The sequence below is a fragment of the Schistocerca americana genome, chromosome 2 (assembly GCF_021461395.2).
Source record: "Schistocerca americana isolate TAMUIC-IGC-003095 chromosome 2, iqSchAmer2.1, whole genome shotgun sequence".
Taxonomy (NCBI): Eukaryota; Metazoa; Arthropoda; class Insecta; order Orthoptera; family Acrididae; genus Schistocerca; species Schistocerca americana.
This window is the reverse complement of record NC_060120.1, coordinates 684823530-684848374: the sequence shown is the minus strand read 5'-3', so window position 1 is coordinate 684848374 and position 24845 is coordinate 684823530. Positions and strand designations below refer to the sequence as shown.

Here is a 24845-nt window from a genome sequence, read left to right as displayed (position 1 = left end):
CGAATTTAGACCTGTCCTAAACAACAACGTGAATGAAGTTGGCCGACTTGTCCATGTATGACGACAGTCTGTCCACTTTTGTACAGGGAGTAGTGTATCAGCCGTAAAAATCCAACTCGGCGTAAGAAAAGTGGTCGTAAAATGATCCTAAACGACAAGGACCGGAAACAAGCGTCACACCTTCTCAATCACAATCGATTTCGTACACGACAGGAATTGTTGCTCATAGTCAACGCGCGTCCTCCTGAACAAGTATCTTCTACATCTACATCTACATCCATACTCCGCAAGCCACCTGACGGTGTGTGGTGGAGGGTACCTTAAGTACCTCTATCGGTTCTCCCTTCAGTTCCAGTCTCGTATTGTTCGTGGAAAGAAAGATCGTCGTTATGCCTCTGTGTGGGCTCTGATCTCTCTGATTTTATCCTCATGGTCTTTTCGCGAGACATAAGTAGGAGGGTGCAATATACTGATTGACTCCTCGGTAAAGGTATGTTCTCGTATCTTCAACAAAAGCCCGTACCGAGCTACTGAGCGTCTCTCTTGCAGAATCTTCCACTGGAGTCTATCTATCATCTCCGTAACGCTTTCACGATTACTAAATGTCCCTGTAACGAAGCGAGCTGCTCTCCGTTGGATCTTCTCTATCTTGATGAACTTTGCGGAGTGAACTGCACACAATAATCGTTTAGAGTCAGAGTTATTACTCACAGCGGCACGTAATGCTGCACTTCTTCACTTGTCAAACAGCACAGAACCACACAGTATCTGCAGCTGCAGTGTGATCCAGTGAGTCGTGATTTTGTGTCTTTTCAAACTACATAAGGTGGCGAATAGTAGACGGCTGAATGAGACATTTAACTGGAATTGTGTAGAGGGTGCAACTCATGCCGGAAGTTGTTCTGTGATGTTTTGTACCTGCTTTACAATCGCTCTGGCCCACTCATTCAGGTTACGGTGATCATGAGCCAGGACGTTTAATTCAACATTCTCTGTTATCAGTCGTGGCTCTTTCTTCTGAATCTTAATTACGAGTATGTTGTGTACACTCTCATATTTCACGACGAAAATAGCAGTATTCATATGAGTACCCACTTACGTTCTGGTTTCAAGCAAACTCAGGCACCCTATCGCAGCTCCACTGGCCCGCTAAATCATCCGTTCTTAAGCGCACAGAAAATTCTGTCACCATTTCCTAAATTAAGGGATCCAATCATCGAGGAGTGGCTTCAGTTGCATATTGAATATGTGAAGATATTTGCGAATCCAATGCTTTGCCGAATTAAGACCTTTATCGGAGTTAAAGGGAGTATTACCATATATTTATCTTTTGCTTCCTGAGAGTGACTAATTTTTGTCAGGTGTACTTATAAATGAACAATAAAGATCTGTTTATCACAAGGTAAGAACAGTAGTACGCTTTATTAACGTCCACAGATGTCCTGATATAAAGAAGGAATAAGGAAAGAAAAGCTACTGTAAGCGGTTTAGAGAAATTGTGGAAAACCAAAATTTGGATAACACTGGACGGATTTCATTCCCGGCTCTTCTGAATACGCGCCCAGTGTAACTAGTGCGGCATCTGATAATTTGATTAAAATAACGTCGGGTTTATCGAGGAGGTGCTGGTTAATGACTTATGACGCAAGTGCTGCGTCCGGTGTTGGGCGGGAACCAGCGCTGTGGAGGCAAGTTCCGATCGCAGCATTAGCTCCGGCTGTTCCTTGCACATCTTCAGGTGGCGTATCGGCTTTAGCCTATGATGTTAACAACCATCACCACTGTACAAAAGTTCGTTACTGATTTATCCTGTTGTGTCATATCAATATGACAATGTTCTCAATACAGGCCATCATACAAATGTTCAGTAAGCATGTTATTTGATGTTCAGCTGTTCAGAAGGGGCTGTATTAATAACATTGCGTTATTGATGTGATATAGCGTGATATGGAAATAATATATGAACTTTCATAGTGAGATGATGTTTATTAACCTGAATTGGTAATGCTTATAAAGGACACGTAGACAGCTGCGTGGCCAGCCGCTGTGGCCAAGCGGTTCTAGGCGCTTCAGTCCGGAACCGCGCTGCTGCTACGGTCGCAGGTTCGAATCCTGTCTCGGACATGGATGTGTGTGTTGTCCTTAGGTTAGTTAGGTTTAAGTAGTTCTAAGACTAGAGGACTGATGACCTTAGATGTTAAGTACCATAGCGCTTAGAGCCATTTGAACCATTTTTGAACAGCTGCGTGTTATTCACTTCATAAAATATTTAATAGCTGTTGGCAATAGACTTCAAAAAGTAAGACACTGAACCTTAACAATTCAAAAGTGTCCTGACATATAGTTGACAGTAACAACACCCTTCGCTTTTATTAAGGCTTGAACCCATCTGTGGACATTTCCAGTGAGGTGTCTGAATACCTGTGGAGGAGTGGCAGCCAATTCTTCCTCAACATGATAAACCAGAGAAGATAGTGATGTTGGACGCTATGGTAGGGAGCGAAGTCGGCGTTCTAACTCATCCTAAAGATATTCCATTGGGTTCAGGTCGGGACTCTGGGCGGGTCAGTCCTTTTCAGAACTGTCGTTGTGCACAACCCATTGCCTCACAGGCTTTGCTTCACGACAGGGTGCGTTATTATGCTGATACAAACAATCATCGTCTCTCAACTGTTCTTCTACTGTAAGCAGAAAACAAGGCTGTAAAATGTGTTCATTTCCTTCCGCATTTAGAATTCTCTTACTCACAATAAGGGTGCCACACCTTCACGACACTAAGCACCACGTTACCTCAACCCCATCTGCCCTGCACTTCACTGTTGGTACAGCTCTTGATGGCAGGTGAAGTTCTCCAGGAAGTCGCCAAATCCAAACGCTTTCATCGATTTGGCATAAGGTATAGAGTGCAGCATAACTCCAAATCACTTGTTATCTCTCAGTGTGGTAGCTGGGCTGCTGGTAGGACTTTGGAACTCACGAGCGACTCCCTTCGCCGATTTCACGCCATTTTTTTTATAACCACCGTCCGCAATGCTTGATGATCCCTGTCCAACAGTACGTGAGGTTTGTCTGGGGTGGATGGGTTGTTTTGGGGCAAGAGACCAACCAGCGAGGTCTTCGGTCTCATCCGACTAGGGAAGGACGGAGAAGGAAGTCGGCCGTCCCCTTACAAAGGAACCATCCCAGCATTTGCCTGGAGCGATTTAGGGAAATCACGGAAAACCTAAATTAGGATGGCCGGACGCCGGATTGAACCGTCGTCCTTCCGAATGCGAGCTGAGTGTGCTAACCACTGCGCCACCTCGCTCAGTGAGGTTTGCCTGCTCTTGATTTAGCTGTGGTTGTTATTTCGCGTTTCCCCTTCATAACCACGTGCCGGCAGGGTGGCCGAACGGTTCTAGGCGCTTCAGTCTGGAACCGTGCGACCGCTATGGTCTCAGGTTCGAATCCTGCCTCAGGCATGGACGTGTGTGATGTCCTTAGGTTAGTTAGGTTTAAGAAGTTCTAAGTCTAGGGGACTGATGACCTCAGATGTTAAGTTCCATAGTGCTCAGAGCCATTTGAACCATAATCACGTAACAAACAATCGAACTGGGTAACTGTAGAGGGATTGAAAGATCCCTGATGGATTTCTTACTCAGATGACATGTTTGAAGCCACTGAACTCGCCTGAACCGAACTATTCTGCTGTTACTTCCTCTCTACTGATACCACCACTTACCGCTCCTCCTTTTACACTGGCGGATCTGTCTCTTGTGGCACCTAGTCGACAATTCCGCATCACATAGAGGTCTTCAGATACTGTTGATCAGATAGAGTACTTACTATCTCCAAAATCACCTCATGATACTATGATAGATGCATTAGCAATGTGAGTGCTTGGACTGTCCTGCCTGAAATAACCATATGTGTTTCGTTAGTTCATAACGGGTTGCAGTTTTGATGCAAAAAGAAACTGGTATAGGTATGCCTACTGAAATACAGAGATATGCAAACAAGCAGAATATGACGCTGCGGTCGGTAACGCCTGTATAACACGACAAGTCCTGTCGCCGTTGGTAGACCGGCTACTGCTGTCACAGTGCCAGGTTACCAAGATTTAAGTGATTTTGAACGTGGTGCTATAATCGGCGCTCGAGCGATGGGACACAGCATGTCTGAGGTAGCGATGAAGTGCGGATTTTCCCGTACGACAATTTCACGAGTGTATCGTGAATATCAGGAATCCGGTAAAATATCAGATCTCCGACATCGCTGCAGCCGGAAAAATATCCTGCAAGAACGAGACCAGCGACGACTGAAGAGAATTGTTTAACGTGACACAAGTGCAACCATCCTGCAAGCCGCTGTAGATGTCAATGCTGGGCCAATGTGTCGGCGTACGAACTATAATCGATATGGGCTTTCGGAGCCGAAGGCCCGCTCATGTACCGTTGATGGCTGCACGACACAAAGCTTTACGCCTCGCTTGGGCGCGTCAACACAGACATTGCACTGTTGATGACTGGAAACGTGTTGCCTGGCCGGACGAGTCTCGTTTCAAATTGTATCGAGCGGATGGACGTATACGGGTACGGAGACTATCTCATGAGTCCATGGACCCTACATGCCAGCAGGGGACTGTTGAAGTTGGTGGAGGCTCTGTAATGGGATGGGACGTGTGAAGTTAGAGTGATATGGGTCCGGCGTGCGAACCATAATCGATATTCCATGACTTCCCAGACATGAACATTCGTATCTGGGATGCCTTGCAATGTGCTGTTCAGAGGAGATCTTCACACCCTGGCACTCTTACGGATTTATGGATAGCCCGGCAGGATTCATGGTGTCACTTCCCTCCAGGACTACTTCAGTCATTAGTCGAGTCCATGCCCTGTCGTGTTGCGGCACTTTTGCGTACTCGCTGGGGCCATACACGGTATTAGGCAAGTGTACGAGTTTCTTTCGCTCTTTCAGTGTCTATTGCCGGACATGGCCTACAGAACAGATACTACTCGTGATGACGCGACAGATGTGTACATTGTATATGAAATAAGAGGAATGAGAAGGAAAGGGAGAGAGTGGGTGGAAAACTAACGATTTCCAGCTGCTCATGGCATTCTGGAAATGTAAGGGCGAAAGGTGAAAATTACTGCCAGACCGGGAGTAGGATCCCCTGTAGTTTGCGATGTTTTGGAAATCTGGGTCGATCAGGGATCATGTCGGGTTGGCCGAAGCGGTTGGCCTGGCAGACAGTTTATGCCGGCACGGTAGCTCAGCGTGTTCGGTCAGAGGGTTAGCTGCCCTCTGTAATAAAAGAAACTGAGTTAATCGATCAACAACGAACTTAAACGGATGTCTTACGACGTCGGCCCCGAGCAGATGGAACGAACTAAAGCGAACAAAATGAGATTAAAAAAAAAAAGAAAAAAAAAGCGGTTAAGGCAACTGCTTATAAGAAGTGATAAATCCGGGTTCGAGTCTTGGTCCGGCACAAATTTTTAACTTTCGTCCTTGCAGTTCTATGATGCTCTTTGTGGCTGGAAGTCACTGGTTTCCCACCCACTCTTTCCCTTCCCTTCCCATTCCTCTGTTTCATACACAACGAACAACGTAGGTTGATGTCGATCACGCAAAAGCCCTTTACGCACCTCATTAGGATTTTCGGAGCATCAGTTGTTCTGCAAGTCAGATTCTCCAATAAAAGCAGTCATGCTTTATCAGGTAAAAGAGCATTTCAGGACCAACGTTTCCAACACGCACACACTATATTAGCCAGATGCTGTGCTGGCGTCAAGAAACAGTACCTGAACTGGCCAGTCAGTGCTCAACCATTGCTAAGCGAGGATTCAGTTTAAGTTTTTCACTGCTCTGAGAGCTGATGCTACTGGCACGCTACCCTAAACTACTAAATGCCTTAGTGGTTGTTCTGTACATGGTTCCTCGTAGTCAGCGCGTACACAACTTTCCCACTAGAGCGCGCCCCGCTAAGCACAACAGCGCAGGCGAAGCGCTCGTCTGTCTCCGCACTACGAGATGGCGCTGCCACATAGACGGACCAAATTCTGCTTCCGCCGGTTGACGCATTAATATGTAACGCAACCAATAAGATTGCTGCTAACGTAGAACCTTTTCTCCTCGCGGATCACACTCGCGCAGTGATACATGAACGCGCAAGGTATTATAACGAGTATACAGACCTCCGATTAGTCAGTCTGCATTTGTCTGTACCAGTCTGTACGAGTTCTACATTTGTCTGTACCAGTCTATAGTGAAGTTTCAGTCTGCGCCTAATAAGATTACCATATTCCTGTACATAGCCATGAAGATAAATGTATAGACACTTTTGTCAAGTATCAGAGATACATGTGAGGATAAGATTAACGTACCAATACCAAAGGAACATCATATTGTTAATTGTAAACAGCATCCAGAATCAAGTTACGTAATGTCTATGCTTTTTATTATTTTAATAAATGTGTGTGAAAATTAATCAAGTTCTGTTTAAAGTTGGTCACCGTCACTCTGCTACTCTAAGCGTGCAAGTGGCATTTCTATCGTCTGACCTAACGGCGGAAGATAAACACGCCACGATAAGACCACGAGACACATTGCTGACACTCGCCTACTTCGTTAGAGCGACAAGTCAAATAATCTGATGGTGTGTGTACCGAAGGTCTTACAGTACGCACACCACAGTGATCTTCTCAACCTTTTTTGTGAGGTCTCGGCCGTTTCCGGTATGAAGTACTTTCAAATACGCGCGCCGCTAGATACACACTGCGTTTGCTACAGCCGCCACCACGGCACAAGGACGCTGCCACCATCGACTGTGCCGCTGCCACGACGGTATGTTACGTCTTCTGTTGCACGCTGTTTGGTTCGTTAGTGGTTACAGTAGTGAGGAACATATGCTGTTCATGAACAAAGAATTCGAAAATTAATTTATTTATTCTACATCCAATTTCAAATAATAAAAATAATACATAACATTGTTGCAATGTTAGCAGTGTCAGTTGCTAACGGTAGCTTTAATGTTGGAACACGTACAGATATAAAATAAATCTGTCGCTCTTCAATACAACGTCTATTCAGAAGATATCGACCCTTGGCCACTATGAAAGTTTGAAAATGTTATTCAACTCGCAAACCAAAAAGTGGTCTCTATGCATGAATGTTGGAACATCCGCTGCAGTTCCGGAGAGGGGATGCTTGCATCTCGTTGACAGCAGGGTAAACCTACGTGGCAGCGCCCTCGTGGCACGGTGGCGGCTGTAGGAAACACGGTGTTGCATCTAGCGGCACGCGTATTTGAAAATGCGGCCGATTGAGTAACGGCCGATACCACAACATCTACTACACGGAGCGCAGTGTACACGGATAGCCGAAGTGGTTAAGGCGACCGCTGGCAATCAGCTGGAAATTCGTGTTCGGGTCCCAGTTCGGCACAAATTTTCATATGTCACTATTCGATAGCAAACCTTTACATAAGACAGCTGATGTCAAGTCATTCACAATAATCGAATTAATTCGTATAACTGTGGATCGTCAACAGCTTATAATCGAATTAATTCGTATAACTGTGGATCGTCAACAGCTTCTGTTCTTTCAGACGTGCATTTACGTACTTGTAACTACTTGAAATGGATGAGCATGAATTGTGCGGATGAGGAGAGAGACAGTGAAACCAGATACCATATTCATTTACTGCCAGTGTTTTCCGATAATTCAGCACCAATTATGTCTTGCGACCTCACTTCATAAATTTTTAGACTTCATTCCAAGGCATTTTCGAACGAACTGGTTTTACTGGTACACACTAGCATTTCATATCATAAAATTTTCGAATATAGAATTTTTGTTCATTATCGGGATTACACTTGGCTGCTTCCTGAGCATGGGTATGATTCAGGGACAGCGGTCAATAATGGGTCTTCAGAGCATCATACAGGACTGTTCCCAGTATTTTCGAATAAGTTTTTCAGAAGCTATTGTTCATCAGTAGACCTGACAATTATCAGTCGCTTCAGGATCAATTACGGGTCAGATCAAAAGCTGCGCAAAGGCTATGAACAGAGAAAAAAAATGAGGGGACTTCAGAAAGTAACAACAAGAGTAGTGCATTGCCGCAAGACCACTTGGGTCTCCCGCAGACACAGTTCCGTTGCGGTACGGGTAAGAGGTGCGTCACAGTGTGGAAGTGAAATGGCGCGACCACTAGAAACATAGTCCAAAGTTTAAGTATGCGGGCCAGTAGCATTCTTGTAGGCAAGACCTTAAACTGCACACAAGATTCACCGTAAAATTCTGTCGCTGCATGAACCAAATGCAATGTCACACCCAGTCGTAGTGAAATGGTGACAAGAATTTCACCAAAGCCGCTCTTGGGGAAGAACGCCTTCGGCGTCGACCACAGACGAGAATGTCCAGGCAATCGAGGAACTGATTCTCGGCATTCGCAGATTTTCCCACGATGAGGGCGTTCACACACCGGTTCTCGAACAGCTCCGTGGCCGAAGAGTGGATTTCTGTCGTCGAGGAACTGAACGTTCCGATCGTTGTCTACAGGGATTTGGTGCCTACACTGAAAAACGGGGTCATAAATCCGTGCCAGTTCGAAGTGTAGTCCAGCACTCAGTAAAAGTTTGAACACCCTTCGTACCGCTTTGAAACGTACTGCGAGAACGTCTCAAGAGCAAACAAAAAGTTTCAGTGTTGTCCTACATCTCCCATACTTCCAGTCGTAACAGTGGTTGCCCTACGGCTTTGCTGTACTAGCGTTCATAGGAGATTAAGTTTGCTTCCAGAGTGAATTTACCACTCTACACTGGAATTTAGGCTGTAATAAAACTGAAAGGTAGACTAAAAGAAAATTCCAGTAGGAAAGTCGAACTAAGATCTTTTCGTAATTCTTTCCCTTTAGTAGAGCCTTTTTGACAAAATGCAAAGATACAGAGTCGAATTCTGGTCAAACAAAAATTTTCAATACTTTTTTAAGTTCCATTACCTTCCTACAGAGTGGAAGTTCCAATTTGGAGACAGCTTTCAAGCTGTCGTTAACTCTTTCGTCACAATGCCCTTTCTTAAGGACTGCTGTTCCTGTATGATAATTACAGCTTGGGAAGTAGGAGAGGGGTACTGATCGGTTGATGCGTTGAGAAAGGACTCAGGCGTACTCATTCATCTAGGTGAGGTAGCGCAGTCCTAAGGCAATTGGGCTTCGTATTCGGAAGCAGAGCGACTGCAATACGTAGTTTGCTCGTCCGGCTCCATGTTTTCCCTGGATCCCTTAAGTCAGTCAAGGCGAATGCTGGTGTGCATCCCGTGAAAAATCACAGTCTGTTTCCCGTTACGTCTCTGTCCAGTTTGAGTCTAGGTTCAGCAGACAATTTTGAATTGTCGGAGAGATGTACACGGGCCTGAAAGATTCATCCTCGCATGTTCACTTTACCTTAGCTAAATCAAGGAGGTTTTTATACAGTTGAATCATGGTTTTATAAGTTATTGAACAGTTGACGAATGAAGACTTGGTGAGCAGTTTTCCTGAAACAGCCTAATGGTACTGTCTCATAATTGTAAGGTTTCCGAATGAAATTTTCTCTCTGCAGCGGTGTGTGCGCTGATACGAAACATCCCAGCAGAGTAAAACTGTGTGCCACACCGAGACTCGAACTCGGGACCTTTTTCTTTCGCGGTCAGAGGCTCTGCCGACGAGGTACTGGCAGAAGTAAACCTGTGAGGAGACATTGTTAGTCGTGCTTGGTTAGTTCAGACGGTAGACTCCTTGGCCGCGAAAACCAAAGTATACGAGTTCGAGTCCTGGTCCAACATGCAGTTGTAATCTGCCAAGAAGTTTCAGTAGTAACGCTTTTTTCGACAGAATCATTTAAACATTGTCATCAACAGGAAGAGTATGAAGGAGAATATATCTCTGAAACAGGTTAAAACTTGTTCTGAGGCTATTTGTACGATACTGACTTTCAACGTCACCACAAGAGATGGCAGCCACTATAACCTTATTACAAGATTATGTGATGCATAAAATGCGTCAAATATAAATTCCTTCGGTAAAATGTACAGTTTAAAGAGAAAAAAACCAACTGTCTCTCGCTTTCCTGCCAAATATTTTACTTTACTCCTCCTTCAAAGCCATCATAAAAAGAAAAGAAGAATGATATGAAATAAACAATGTTAAAACATTGTACCTATTGTGCGGGATTTCGTAGAATATGTAGTACAGTAATAATCCAGAACGTTGAGTTCCATTAAGGAATTCGGCTACTTGGAACTCACTTTTAACATCGTAAACTTTTGATACGCTCGTCATCACAAGAAATATTCGCACCTGACTTGCATTGATACAATGACGCTAATGCCCGTGGGATAAGTCGATTAAAATTTCATCTTTATGTGAGCGTATTTTCAAAACAGAAAAAAGCTGTTCTTAGAGACGAAGAATGCTTTGAGAATGCTGTTGGGTGAGACTAACGTTACTGGAGCTTTTCACGGGGAGACCGCAAAGCAGCACCCCAAGCATCCCAGAGACTGTGCGTGTGCAACTTACGACCATTTTCAGGTGGTATCATTAACATTAGGGACATGGGAGCATCCTACCGAGAAGACCGTAGGATTGTTCGACTGCCGTTGACCAATAGAGTGATGACAACAGCTGAAATCCGGGCCAGGATATCACTACGAACTGTCAGCAACAGACTACTGGAAGCTGGGATGAGATCTCCGGTTACAGAGCGTCGTTTACCGCACGGAGATGCATGGCGTAGAGCCCCAGTCAGCTTCAACATTGAGCGGGCTTCCTACTGTGTTCGGCGATGAGTTTCGCTTTTGTGTGTGATGGTCAGATCGACACCACTGGTCTGCAGATGACATGATGAAAGATCACAGGAAGTAACAATTAACGACACTCATATCTCTCCAACTCGTTGAATTATGATGTAGAGCACTACTGGATACGACAACAGCACTAATTTGGGGCTGTTGAGAATGATTAACCCTCGCCAGTAAGTGGCAAGATTGGTAAACAACGTTGTCATTCGCTTCATAACCAGGATACCAAGTAGCACACTCCAAAAGATAACAGAAGTCACCTCGCTGCAGTTCAAACCTCTGAAGCACAGAGGAATGTTTAGATCTCTCACTGGCTTACACCGATCCATAATTTGTCAGCCATAGAACATATCTCGGATGCGACGGGAGGACTGCTTGCCATCTGTCTTCACGAACTAACACAGGATGTGTTCCAGGAGTGGCAAGATATTCCTAAAGATGATTTTGACTCCATGGCACAACGAATACAAGAGTGTATTCGTGGCCGTGGGGGTCGCACGTCAAACTGATATTGATGGTGGACATACGTGTGGAATGGAATGATAATTTAATCGTTTAAATCTCGTTATGTGCTGAACATCTCCATAAAGTTTGATGTCTGTAGGGCTGGTTCTTCAGGGTGTAACACTTGCCGTCAGTGAATGTAAAGAAATTTTGTGATTTGTATCCCTTTATAGTTTCTACTAATGTTTTCCCTATAATGTTGAAAAGAAGGCACTCGATTAACATAATCTTTAAACACAATAGCTTGTTGCTACACGTTTCACGTTTCTTCGAAATGTGTATTTGCTATTCCGGTAGTAGATAATACAAAACAAAACAAAAGCTGGGTGCCTTGCCCTAACTCCAAATGAAAAAAATTATAGTAGATATTGTGCTAGGCGAACACGAAGACAAGTGGTTCAATGGCGGAATTCATACTATATGTAATATGTGAATTTACCTGAGAGTCAGCCACACACTCAAATGAACTTTCCTTTTTGCAACAGTACTGTAAGAAATCTAGTTTCTCTTATTATTCATCTGTGTTATTGCACACGTTCCCGGCGTTTACATAAGATATTCCGACATCAAAAATATATAAAAGGGGCGATGTAAAACACTCGAGGTCTTATACGCTGCCTCCCAACAATTAAACAAACTAATCTGACCCGGAAACAATTCATCTGATCCAATGTTCGTGTCGTTCACATCTGAAAGCAAGCACGCGTCCGCTATTAACCGGAGGCCTATCCATTTGTGGCTAAATGCACTTACGACGCCGGCAGATTTCCTTCGCGTGCTGCTATTGGCAGTTCACTATCGTAGATCACTACCAATCTGATGATCATATACTGTAGGCAATGAAAATCGCCCAGTTTTATGATTTTGATTTACCAGTATCTCAAATATGTGGCTGTCTTTTCCGAAAATGCCGCGATTTGTGGATAGGCAGAAACCTAGGAGCACAACTTAAACCTCTGCGAGTGAAAAAAATATCAGTTAACTTCACTTACGAGGCAAACGAAATTGCGAATGACAATCCCATAAGCTACCTACAGATCTGACCCCTCATTCGTAGTGTTAACTTCCCATTATTCATCATGCGAACTGTCACCAACATCAGCACGCAACGGAAAATCCGAAGAAACTGTTGGTACTCTTTTACCCCACTTGTCGCAGAAGTAAAATACGCTCTGACCGAGATCGGTGCAACATAGGCGTAACGCTTATAGAACTGGAACCAGTCCTCACCTGATACTTCTGACAAAGTACAGGCTATATGGCTCGCCTTGAGCTCGTACTCTTTAGCTGTAGGCAGTATTGACAGCATATTTCTTGGGACAGAAAACGGGATACAAGCATGCGCTTTGGGCGACTGGAAGCAGCTCGTTCGTGTGCGCGGTGCGCGGCTCACCTGAATCTGCTCCGCCTCCATGTCGAGGGCGCGACTGGAGAAATTGTGGAGCTGCTGCTGAGGCTGCTGCTGCGTCAGCACGGGCTCACTGTGTTACCCTGGATACCACACACATTGTTAGCTGCGCCCCAGCACCCCCGCCCAATACGCAACAGAAAATAGTAATGGCTGCGTCTATAGCGCGAATCGTTACGAGTGACGATGCTCAGTCGGTAGAACGATTAGTTCCTGCGAAGGATGAACAAAGCGATACGATCGTCTTTTCGCAGAGGTGATCATTTCCAGGAGTATTTGTTTTCTTCTGGTTCATGTATAACGTACTATCGTCTTTTGTTTTCCTCTTGTACTATAATATCTCAGGAATCGTTGTGTTTCATCATACACCGGCGATCGTTGTGTTGCATCATCATATCATACTTCACAGGGTTCTAGTTAGGGCAACTTGTCGGTATGGGTCTAGTTGATACATCCATGACGACAGTCGCAAATCAACCCAAGGTGTTTGGAAGTACTCTACCTTTTTTTGGTCATCAGTCTACTGACTGGTTTGATGCGGCCCGCCACGAATTCCTTTCCTTTGCTAACCTCTTCATCTCAGAGTAGCACTTGCAACCTACGTCCTCAATTATTTGCTTGACGTATTCCAATCTCTGTCTTCCTCTAAAGTTTTTGCCCTCTACAGCTCCCTCTAGTACCATGGAAGTCATTCCCTCATGTCTTAGCAGATGTCCTATCATCTTGTCCCTTCTCCTTATCAGTGTTTTCCACATATTCCTTTCCTCTCCGATTCTGCGTAGAACCTCTTCATTCCTTACCTTATCAGTCCACCTAATTTTCAACATCCGTCTATAGCACCACATCTCAAATGCTTCGATTCTCTTCTGTTCCGGTTTTCCCACAGTCCATGTTTCACTACCATACAATGCTGTACTCCAGACGTACATCCTCAGAAATTTCTTCCTCAAATTAAGGCGGTACTTGATATTAGTAGGCTTCTCTTGGCCAGAAATGGCTTTTTTGCCATAGCGAGTCTGCTTTTGATGTCCTCCTTGCTCCGTCCGTCATTAGTTATTTTACTGCCTAGGTAGCAGAATTCCTTAACTTCATTGACTTCGTGACCATCAATCCTGATGTTAAGTTTCTCGCTGTTCTCATTTCTACTACTTCTCATTACCTTCGTCTTTCTCCGATTTACTCTCAAACCATACTGTGTACTCATTAGACTGTTCATTCCGTCCAGCAGATCATTTAATTCTTCTTCACTTTCACTCAGGATAGCAATGTCATCAGCGAATCGTATCATTGATATCCTTTCACCTTGTATTTTAATTCCACTCCTGAACCTTTCTTTTATTTTCATCATTGCTTCTTCGATGTACAGATTGAAGAGTAGAGCTGAAAGGCTACAGCCTTGTCTTACACCCTTCTTAATACGAGCACTTCGTTCTTGATCGTCCACTCTTACTATTCCCTCTTGGTTGTTGTACATATTATATATGACCCGTCTCTCCCTATAGCTTACCCCTACTTTTTTCAGAATCTCGAACAGCTTGCACCATTTTATATTGTCGAACGCTTTTTCCAGGTCGACAAATCCTATGAAAGTGTCTTGATTTTTCTATAGCCTTGATTCCATTACTAGCCGTAACGTCAGAATTGCCTCTCTCGTCCCTTTACTTTTCCTAAAGTCAAACTGATCGTCACCTAGCGCATTCTCAATTTTCTTTTCCATTCTTCTGTATATTATTCTTGTAAGCAGCTTCGATGCGTGAACTGTTAAGCTGATTGTGCGATAATTCTCGCACTTGTCAGCTCTTTCCGTTTTCGGAATTGTGTGGATGATGCTTTTCCAAAATTCAGCTGGTATATCGCCAGACTCATATATTCTACACACCAACGTGAATAGTCGTTTTGTTGCCACTTCCCCCAATGACTTTAGAAATTCTGATGGAATGATATCTATCCCTTCTGCCTTATTTGACCGTAAGTCCTCCAAAGCTCTTTTAAATTCCGATTCTAATACTGGATCCCCTATCTCTTCTAAATCGACTCCTGTTTCTTCTTCTATCACATCAGACAAATCTTCATCCTCATAGAGGCTTTCAATGTATTCTTTCCACCTATCTGCTCTCTCCTCTGCATTTAACAGTGGAATTCCCGTTGCACTCTTAATGTTACCACCGTTGCTTTTAATGTCACCAAAAGTTGTTTTGACTTTCCTGTATGCTGAGTCTCTCCTTCCGACAATCATATCTTTTTCGATGTCTTCACATTTTTCCTGCAGCCATTTCGTCTTAGCTTCCCTGCACTTCCTATTTATTTCATTCCTCAGCGACTTGTATTTCTGTATTCCTGATTTTCCCGGAACATGTTTGTACTTCCTCCTTTCATCAATCAACTGAAGTATTTCTTCTGTTACCCATGGTTTCTTCGCAGCTACCTTCTTTGTACCTACGTTTTCCTTCCCAACTTTAGTGATGGCCCTTTTTAGAGATGTCCATTCCTCTTCAACTGTACTGCCTACTGCGCTATTCCTTATTGCTGTATCTATAGCGTTAGAGAACTTCAAACGTATCTCGTCATTCCTTAGTACTTCCGTATCCCACTTCTTTGCATATTGATTCTTCCTGACTAATGTCTTGAACTTCAGCCTACTCTTCATCACTACTATATTGTGATCTGAGTCTATACCTGCTCCTGGGTACGCCTTACAATCCAGTATCTGATTTCGGAATCTCTGTCTGACCATGATGTAATCTAACTGAACTCTTCCCGTATCTCCCGGCCTTTTCCAAGTATACCTCCTCCTCTTGTGATTCTTGAACAGGGTATTCGCTATTACTGGCTGAAACTTGTTACAGAACTCAGTTAGTCCTTCTCCTCTTTCATTCCTTGTCCCAAGCCCATATTCTCCTGTAACCTTTTCATCTACTCCTTCTCCTACAACTGCATTCCAGTCGCCCATGACTATTAGATTTTCGTCCCCCTTTACATACTGCATTACCCTTTCAATATCATCATACACTGTCTCTATCTGTTCATCTTCAGCTTGCGACGTCGGCATGTATACCTGAACTATCGTTGTCGGTGTTGGTCTGCTGTCGATTCTGATTAGAACAACCCGGTCACTGAACTGTTCACAGTAACACACCCTCTGCCCTACCTTCCTATTCATAACGAATCCTACACCTGTTATACCATTTTCTGCTGCTGTTGATATTACCCGATACTCATCTGACCAGAAATCCTTGTCTTCCTTCCACTTCACTTCACTGACCCCTACTATATCTAGATAGTACTCTACCTAGATAAAGTCAAGTCTTATGATATGAATGGCTGGGAGACCCCAAAGGATAGTTTTAGCCGCCTAACTGGAAAGGTGTTTCTTATCCTCCGCGCCAGCTGGCAACTTTCCTCCGCGAAGTGTGAGATCTGTGTGTGTAGGTGTATTTGTCAAGTGTAGATGTCTTTAATGTGTGTGTGTGTGTGTGTGTGTGTGTGTGTGTGTGTGTGTGTGTGTGAGTGTGTGAGTGTAGTGTCGTGTCCGTGTTGAAGAAGGTGAGGCGACGGAGAGGGTGAAACCCAGTACAGACAAAATAGCCTACTCCTCTCGAAGAGCACCAAGCGGGTGGCAGATAACAGTCAACAGTGTAACAGTGTCACATACCCTCTCTCCATGAGACACTACGAACAGGTTCTGGATTTAATCCAGGGCGTTGGCGCAAAGGCTATTGGTCAATGATTTACACTACCGCCTCTCCTGAGCCCTTTGCCGTAAAGGCAAACGGGACATTGTCAGCAGCACGCGGCGTACGTGGACGGTCACCCGTCCAAGTACCGGCGATCCCTGTGCGCCGTGTACGGTACGGCGGGCTACATAGGACGACGATTTGAGCCTCCGCATCTGCTTTCAGCGGGACTCAGCAGCAGCGTTCTCCTGAAGATGGCGGACAGTTGGATCGCCGAAATCACGTTGTTTTTAGGATCCGGCAGCAAGCCTGAGGAGACAAATGTTCAAATGTATGTGAAATCTTATGGGACTTAACTGCTAAGGCCATCAGTCCCTAAGCTTACACACTACTTAACCTAAATTATGCTAAGGACAAACACACACACCCATGCCCGAGGGAGGACTCGAACCTCCGCCGGGACCGGCCGCACAGTCTATGACAGCAGCTCGGCCGGCCGGAGTGGCCGTGCGGTTCTAGGCGCTACAGTCTGGAGCCGAGCGACCGCTACGTTCGCAGGTTCGAATCCTGCCTCGGGCATGGCTGTGTGTGATGTCCTTAGGTTAGTTATGTTTAATTAGTTCTAAGTTCTAGAGCGACTGATGACCTCAGAAGTTAAGTCGCATAGTGCTCAGAGCCATTTGAACCATTTGAACAGCAGCTCGGCTATCCCCGCGCGGCTCCTGAGGAGACATCGAGCACACGTAGTTCATTGGAAAGCATCGTCTGTTCAACGAAAACTTTCTGAGAATAACATGAGGACACTAAGAAGATTTGTTACCTCTGACAAGAAGACAAATAGTATGGAAATGATTTTTGAGGTTAACACGTTTAGAAAACACAGTTTCGTCGAAATTAGAGGAACGGAAAGTGAATAAACCAAACATTCACTCTGCATCTGCTGTTTCCAAACCTATGGCAGACGAGATGGCTCTAGAGAATAGACTCCAGTGAAATAATTAACACCAAATTGGGAATACTGTGTAATCGAGACATATAATGTGGTCCTTAAGAGTACAGACACCAAGGGAAATTAAGCAAGTCATACTGTTTTCTTTCAATAGTGAACGTTGTGGAGGTTCTGACTTGTTTTAGCGAATATATCGTGTTCTATTTGGATTCTGTTGTCATGTGGAAAGAGAAAGTAAGTGTAAGCTCCCTGAAATAGTTTCGGATCACCGAGGTCACTCAGAGTTCCCAGCAGAGAATTACATCTTCCAGAAAGATGATAGGCTTCCAGCATTGCTGCAAATGTACGATGTTGTTTGAATGAGAATCAGGATTAACAAAAACGTCTTCCGTCGCTTGTACAGTCGATGGACATGAAAGTTTTGGAGGCATGGTCTGAGTAAACAAATCCTAAAGCCTCTGAAAAGCACTAAGCTGTTCAATTTCAATACTTGCTCGCATTTGCTCGTTATTTATAAGTAGATCATAAGTGAAATGCACTCAGACATGTTCTGTACGTGGCGGTGCGGTTCTAGGCGCTGCAGTCCGGAACCGCGGGACTGCTACGTTCGCAAGTTCGAATTCTGCCTCGGGCATGGATGTGAGTCATGTCCTTAGGTTAGTTAGGTTTAAGTAGATCTAAGTTCTAGCGGACTGATGACCTAAGATGTTAAGTCCCATAGTGCTCAGAGCCGTTTGAACCATTTGAACCATGTTCTGTACATATGTGATTGGCTTCATTCTGGCTAAACGTACGGGTTTAACCATCGCACAAAATTCTGCAAAATGATCGTCCAATGAAGATACTGAGGGAACCAGCTGCAACTGCTTTTAAAAAGTTTACTGGTTTCCGTAATAAGTATCCGGACACCCCTGTGTAACGCGGAATTGACCACCAGATGTCATGAGGGCACACTCGTCAATATAAAAGCAGGCGGTGGGTGTTGTGCTGTTAGTAGAGAGCCAATATAAAAGCAGGCGGTGAGTGTTGTGCTGTTAGTAGAGACGCAGGAACAGCAGAATGGGTCGGTCAGGATAGCTGAGTTACTTGAACATGAACTAATCATTGGTCTACCTGAGTATCAGATCCATTAGTGACATTTCAGCCCTTCTGAAGCTCCAATGACGACTGTTGGTGATGTGATTTAAAGAGCTAACTCGAAGGAACAACCGTAGCTAAACCAAGCCCAGGTAGACCTCATGTAATGACGAATAGGAGACATCGACCTTTGCTTCAAAAAGTCGCACGAAATCAGCGGAAGGAATGAGTCGTGAGTTCCAAAGCGCTACCCGAAGTTCAGCTACCAGAATAACGGTGTAAAGGAAGTTTAAGAGAATGGGTTATAATGGTGGAGCAGCTCCTCATAAGCCGAACATTTCTGTAGTCAGTGATTCTGTAGTCAGTGACAAGTGACGTTTGAGGTCGGTAAAGTGTGACGCCACTGAACAGTGAGTGAATGCAAACGAGTGATATGGAGTGAGAAAGACGACGTACCCATGGTAATTCGAGTTTGCTGAATGCTTAAGAACGTTACCTGCCATCATGTGTAATGTTAACAGTGAAGTACAGACGAGTATGTCTTACGCTGTGGGGATATTTTTGGTGTTTCGGGTGTGGTCTCCTTAAGGCGCTTAATAAAACGCTCATTGAGGAATGGTATGAACAAATTTTACAGCATTGTGTACTGTATAGAGTAAGGAACACTTTGGAGACGATGACTGTATCAGCATGATAGTGAACTATCATAAAGCAGTGCATGAGCGTCGATGGTTTGTGGATAATAACATTCCTGAAATGGAATGGCCTGTCCAGAGTCTCGATGAGTCTCGGATGAGTCAGAAAGTCGACTTCGCTCCAGGCCTCTCTTTTTTCCGCTCTTGAGGAAGAATCGGCTGTCATTCCTCCGCAGACTCACTCAATGAAAGCGCCCCAGCCGATTTCAAGCCATCACAAAGGTAACGTGCGGATACACCTCGTTTTAACGTCCATTAATAGGTGTTCGGATACTTTTGATCACATAATGTATATCATAATCAGCTGAAACCACTCACTGATAATCAGATAAAGCTAGCAAATTGTAGTGTTATTGACTGCAGCCTTTTACCTAACACTCCGTATGGTTCCATACAGCTACATCTAAATCACTGCAGTGCACTCTCTGAGAGAGGGTTCTTCGAACAACCTTAAGACTGCTGCTCTACCGTTACACTCTCGCACAGCGCTTGGGAAAAAGAACAATTAAATCTTTTTGTATGAGCTTCGATTTCTCTCAGTTCATTATCATGATAATTTCTTCCTAAGTAGGCCGGCATCGGTAAAATATTTTAGCGTTCAGATGAGAAATCTGAGGATTGAAATTTCGCAAAAAGATCTCCCCGCAACGCAAACCGGAAACCAAAACACAAGCTGCCTTTCTTTGGACTTTTTCGATGTCCTCCGTCAGTACTGCCTGATAATGATCCCATACCGCACAGCAATACTGTAGGACTCTTTAGAAGACCTTTTGTATCTTCTAAGTGTTCTCCCAATAAAACTCAGTCGTTGTTTTCCCTTACACGCAACGTTATCTATTTGCTCTTTCCAAATTAGGTTGTTCGTAATTGTAATTACGTATTTTGTTGAATTGACAGCCTTTAAATTATGTTTGATTTATCGTGGAGCGAAATTTAACGGATTTCTTTTCATACTCATGTGGACGATCTCACATTTTTCTTACTTAGGGAAAATAGCCACATTTCGCACCATAAAGATATCGTGTCTAAGTCATTTTGCAATTGGTTTTGAGCTTCTGATGAATTGGCTAGACAATAAATGATAGTATCAGCTCCTCACATTGTCTCCTAAATTGTTTATTTATGTTAGGAACAGCAGAGGACCTGCAAACTCTTCTTTGGGGAGCTCCAGGTATCACTCCTGTTTCACTCTATTTTCTGTCAGTTACTGAGTTCTGTGATCTTTCTGACAGCAGCTCACGAATCCAGTCATACAACTGAAGCTATGTTCTGTGTGCCTACAACTTTATTAGAAAGCTCTGGAAATCGCGCACCATGAAATCAGTTTGGGATGCCCTGACCAGGGAAGCAAAGAGTGAACCGTTGCAGTCTAAATTGTTGCCAGATTTATTCAAGAAGGTGGGCCTCATCCCAACCCTGCCCCCTTGCCTCTGGTGCAGATGTGGCAATGTCGCACTGAGGACATCACTGGATGATGTCTGGGATTTTCCTCCTCCCTTCCGCCCACTTCCCCTACTACTCATCTATCATACTTCCCAATGACAGCGTTCCCTCCTAACCCTCTCCCCAACCCTCTTCCATCCGATAATTTGTGGGAAAAATTGCTCAGTCTGTGCTGAGCTGTCGGAGTGGAAGGTATACGGTGGTTTTCCTCTACTTTGGGGTGTTATCCTGTTAGCAAATGCGTGGTAAAATTTTTTCTTGTGCATATGCTCACTTTTACATGTGGAGACTGAGTGACCTAGTTCACATACAGCCACCAGAGGGCGCTCGATATTGTGATGTCACGAGAGAAAAAATTGTTAGAAACCGATTGGAATGCTTATACAGAAGGAAAACTGTGGTCATCAGGTTCAGACATGTTAGGTGTTGTTGTCCCACAGAATGCAGCAACCAGTTCTTCTTCTTCCTCCAGGTATATCTTTGTCACTGTTCACCTCTCCTTCCTGGTTAAAACCTGTTGTAGGTTACATCAAAGCTGGTACAAAGATGTTGTTCACAAGGCAACCATTCCAGGAATATCTTTGCCAAACTTCGTGTAGGTAAGAATAGGGTTAGCTACACTTTCAACTAGAATCTGTAACAAGCCTTTTTTCTATTAAAGTATTATTACTATACTTTAATAATCTTGGCAGACTACAGAATCTATAAAGGCTAGAATTTGATTCAGGATCTAATGCAAACACCATCATATATTCGATTCAAGTCTCCAGTAACTTATATGTTGCAACATAAGTGTTATTAAAGATAAGACTTGATCAGTGCGGCTCCGTCCTGGTCAGAATCCAGCTTGCTCAGTAGGAAGGTTCTCAGAGATTACTGGACTAATTCGATAGTATAGAATTCTTTTCGGGAACTTATAAATATGCTCAATAGTGCGATTAGGTGATAAGGTCACCCAACCACCCACTTCATCAGTCGAAAAGACATACATGTAGATCATTTTATATATGGGACTTATTTAGATTTTTGCAGGAGAGTAGCTCTAGCCAGTCTAGGCAATAGTTGGTGGATGTAGAGAGGATGTTTTCGCTGTTAGACTAGCACTAGAGAGCTGCTCCAGTCAGTCCAGTCAATAGCACTATTTAGGAAGGACGGATAATAAGAATAGAACAGCAAACTGTCTCTGAAGTGTAGGGGAGTGGCCGCCTGTCGAGCTACAACTAAATAGCTGCTGGGAGAGACATGAGGGTAGGTAATAGTAAGACAGTGACCCACTGTCCCAGTGCCGTTATTCGTAGAGCCTTGCTCCCTATAGACAAAAGTCATGTAGCAACAGCATTGGGAAACGAAACGCACTTATACTTCAAAGCCAGCAGAGCCTTGGGAGAAACATCAATAGAAATTTTTTACGAATGTAGTGCTCACTGTCTTACTTGAACACAGCATCTCAAGACGACAAGCTGACCAGTGACCTCCAGTCTAGTCCAGCGCCATCCACTAAGTGCATTGTGCACCTAAAGACCTGACTGGCCGGAGCATTTCCTTGTACCTGCCAGGTTGCAAGAGACTAGGCTGCGGCTTCCAGTCGGCCGGCTCTCGTGACCATGCCTGCTGCTGGCCGCGGACAGTCGTTGCAGCTCCTAGCACATTGCGAAACAAGCAGCTGCAGCTTGGGCGTAGAGTTCTAACTGCAATGCCACCCTCCGACATAGACTCCCAAGTTTAAAAAAATCTACTTTACCCAATCTAAGATGGGGACGTTGGTACTGATACGGACGTATATATGTCTACATGTCTTTTTTTTTCCCCAAGCTCTATTTGTGAGTGGAATAGGTAAGGAAATGACTACTAGTGGCATAGAGTACCCTCCGCGACGCACCTTACGATGGTCTGCAAAGTACGCACATAGATGTAGACGTAAATTTAGTCTGTCTGTTAAGATGTCAGTCCATCTATTCATAGGCACTCAGAACTCACGAAGGAAAGTTGTCTCTTATTTATCGGGAAAACAGGAGATGGAACTTCTACTGCTGATTGTCTCGCAGAAAAAACCTTCGTATTAGCCTCTAATTTTCTCACTGCAGTCACTTTACGAGACGTATTTGGGAGGAGATATAACATCCCAGCCTCCCTCTTGTCAACGTATCGCCTACCCTCCATATTCTCACGAATCTTCCAATCTTCGATATCTAGCTACATATACCCTCCAGCCAATTCACAGACCGCTCCTAATTCTCTTGAAATCCCATCACGTTGCGACAGGATTGTTCCATTAGTTAGAAGACTGTGTAGTCCTCTACACACCACTGTCTATGTAGAGAGCGATTACAACGAGAAAAAATATCACACAAACATTCAGGAAGAAATTCACCATAATGCTGATGCTCGCATCCAGATTTTTTTTTTTTTAACGATTGATACTGCTTCTAGTGATTTGTGCTCATTGACGTAATAGAACGGTACCATGTCTCTTCGGCTATTTTAGATTCAATAGCTACATTTATATACATTCAGCTTCAACGCCCACCAATCCTCATTGCTTTGCAAATCTCCAAAGCTTAGCGGTGTTGCTATAGGCAGGAGCCTACACCTAAATACGTATTACGCAAACCACTGCATGGTGTGGACTACGTCACAAATGTATTGTCGAGTTCTTCGTTCCTTTTCCAGTCAGATGCGTAATGATCGAGGAAAAATCAATGTCTGTATGCCTCTGTATATACTGTATATGATCTCTACGCCAGATGGAAGATTTTTAGTGAACAAAGAAGCCTTACTGGTGCATCTTTACTATACGAGGACTGTACAAAGAAAATCTGATATATCTGCTATTCATCGATATCTAATGGTGGTCTGTAAAAATGACACTGTATGTGTCCTAATATCATCGACTGTAGGTCCAAAGTACTGTCTGGGGGCCCCCCACATGAAACATGAAACTGACACACACACACACACAGAGAGAGAGAGAGAGAGAGAGAGAGAGAGAGAGAGAGATAGCGTTGTCGCGCTCTGTTTTTGCAACTTTCCTACGTTTGCAAGCAAATTTAGAACACATGACCAGAAGTCACGTCATGATCAGTGAACAGAAGTGTCAGCATCTTGGATATTTAAAGCCGACTATACAATGGTAAGCCAAAACATTATGACCACTAGCCATCGCATCATTGGATGTCTCCTGATGGCGTTGCTGGCACGTGACTTGGTAAAAAAAGTATGTAAGAGAGGCAGGCACGGACGGAGAATCACCCAACAGAAGATATGGGCTCAAAATGGGGAAATCCATTGAGATAAGTAACACTGACAAAGGCAAGATTATTATTACGTGGAGCCTGTGAACGAGTGTCTCGAAAACGACGAAGTTTGTCGAATGTTCCACGTGCTACTGTAGCGAGCATCCACGAAAAGAGGTAGGGCAGTGAAACTACCGCTAGGCTGTAAATGGTTGGACCTTCACGGCTCATCACAGAACGTGGTGTTCGGAGGCTTGTCTGCTCTGTAAAGTAGGACAGATGGCGATCTGTCGCAGCTCTCCCGAAAGAACACATTGCTGGTGCACACACAAGAGTTTTGGAGCGCACCATTCACAGTACATTGTTGAACATGGAGCTCTGCAGCAGACACTCCTACGAGTTTAATGTTGACCCTACGATATCGTCAATTATGATTGCACTGGGCACAGGACCATCGGGATTCAACCTTCAATCAGCTCTTCGACTGAATCACATTTTTACTACACTAGGTCGACGGTCGTCTCCACAAACGGCGTCATCGATATAAACAGTGGCTCGAAAAGTGCAGCGCGCCACGGCTGCAGGCTGGTTGAGCAGTATTATGCCATGAGAGACGTTCTCCTGCGCTTGTATGGGACCTGTGGTAGTAATCGAAGACACGCTGACAGATGCGAGGCATCTGCATCCATTCATGCTTGATGTCTTCCCGACGGTGACGTTATCTTTCAGCACTATAATTGTCCGGCCTCCCGGAGTGGCCTTTGAGGCGTTATGTCATGGATTGCGCGGCCACTCTCGCCGGAGGTTCGAGTCCTCCCTCGGGCATGGGTGTGTGTGTTGCTCTTAGCATAAATTTGTTTACGTAAGTTTAAAGTAGTGTGTAAGTCTAAGGACCGATGACCTTAGCAGTTTGGTCGCATAGGAATTCACACACATTTGAACACTTGAATTTGAATTGTCCGTGTCTCGGAGCCAGAACCGTGCTACAGTGGCCTGAGGAGATTGCAGTGAACACACGTTGATTCTCGGCGACCAAAT

The 24845-nt window shown here is 44.3% G+C and overlaps 1 protein-coding gene across 1 annotated transcript in view; it reads right to left on the bottom strand.

Moving 5' to 3' along the window:
* The window catches only part of LOC124594336 (kelch-like protein 10), a 159976-nt gene extending 147234 nt beyond the window's left edge, over positions 1–12742 (bottom strand). The window contains exon 1 of the mRNA XM_047132705.1: positions 12722–12742. Within this exon, the coding sequence (XP_046988661.1) occupies positions 12722–12742 (21 nt within the window). The remainder of the gene's footprint in view (positions 1–12721) is intronic.
* Positions 12743–24845: the final 12103 nt, after the last annotated feature.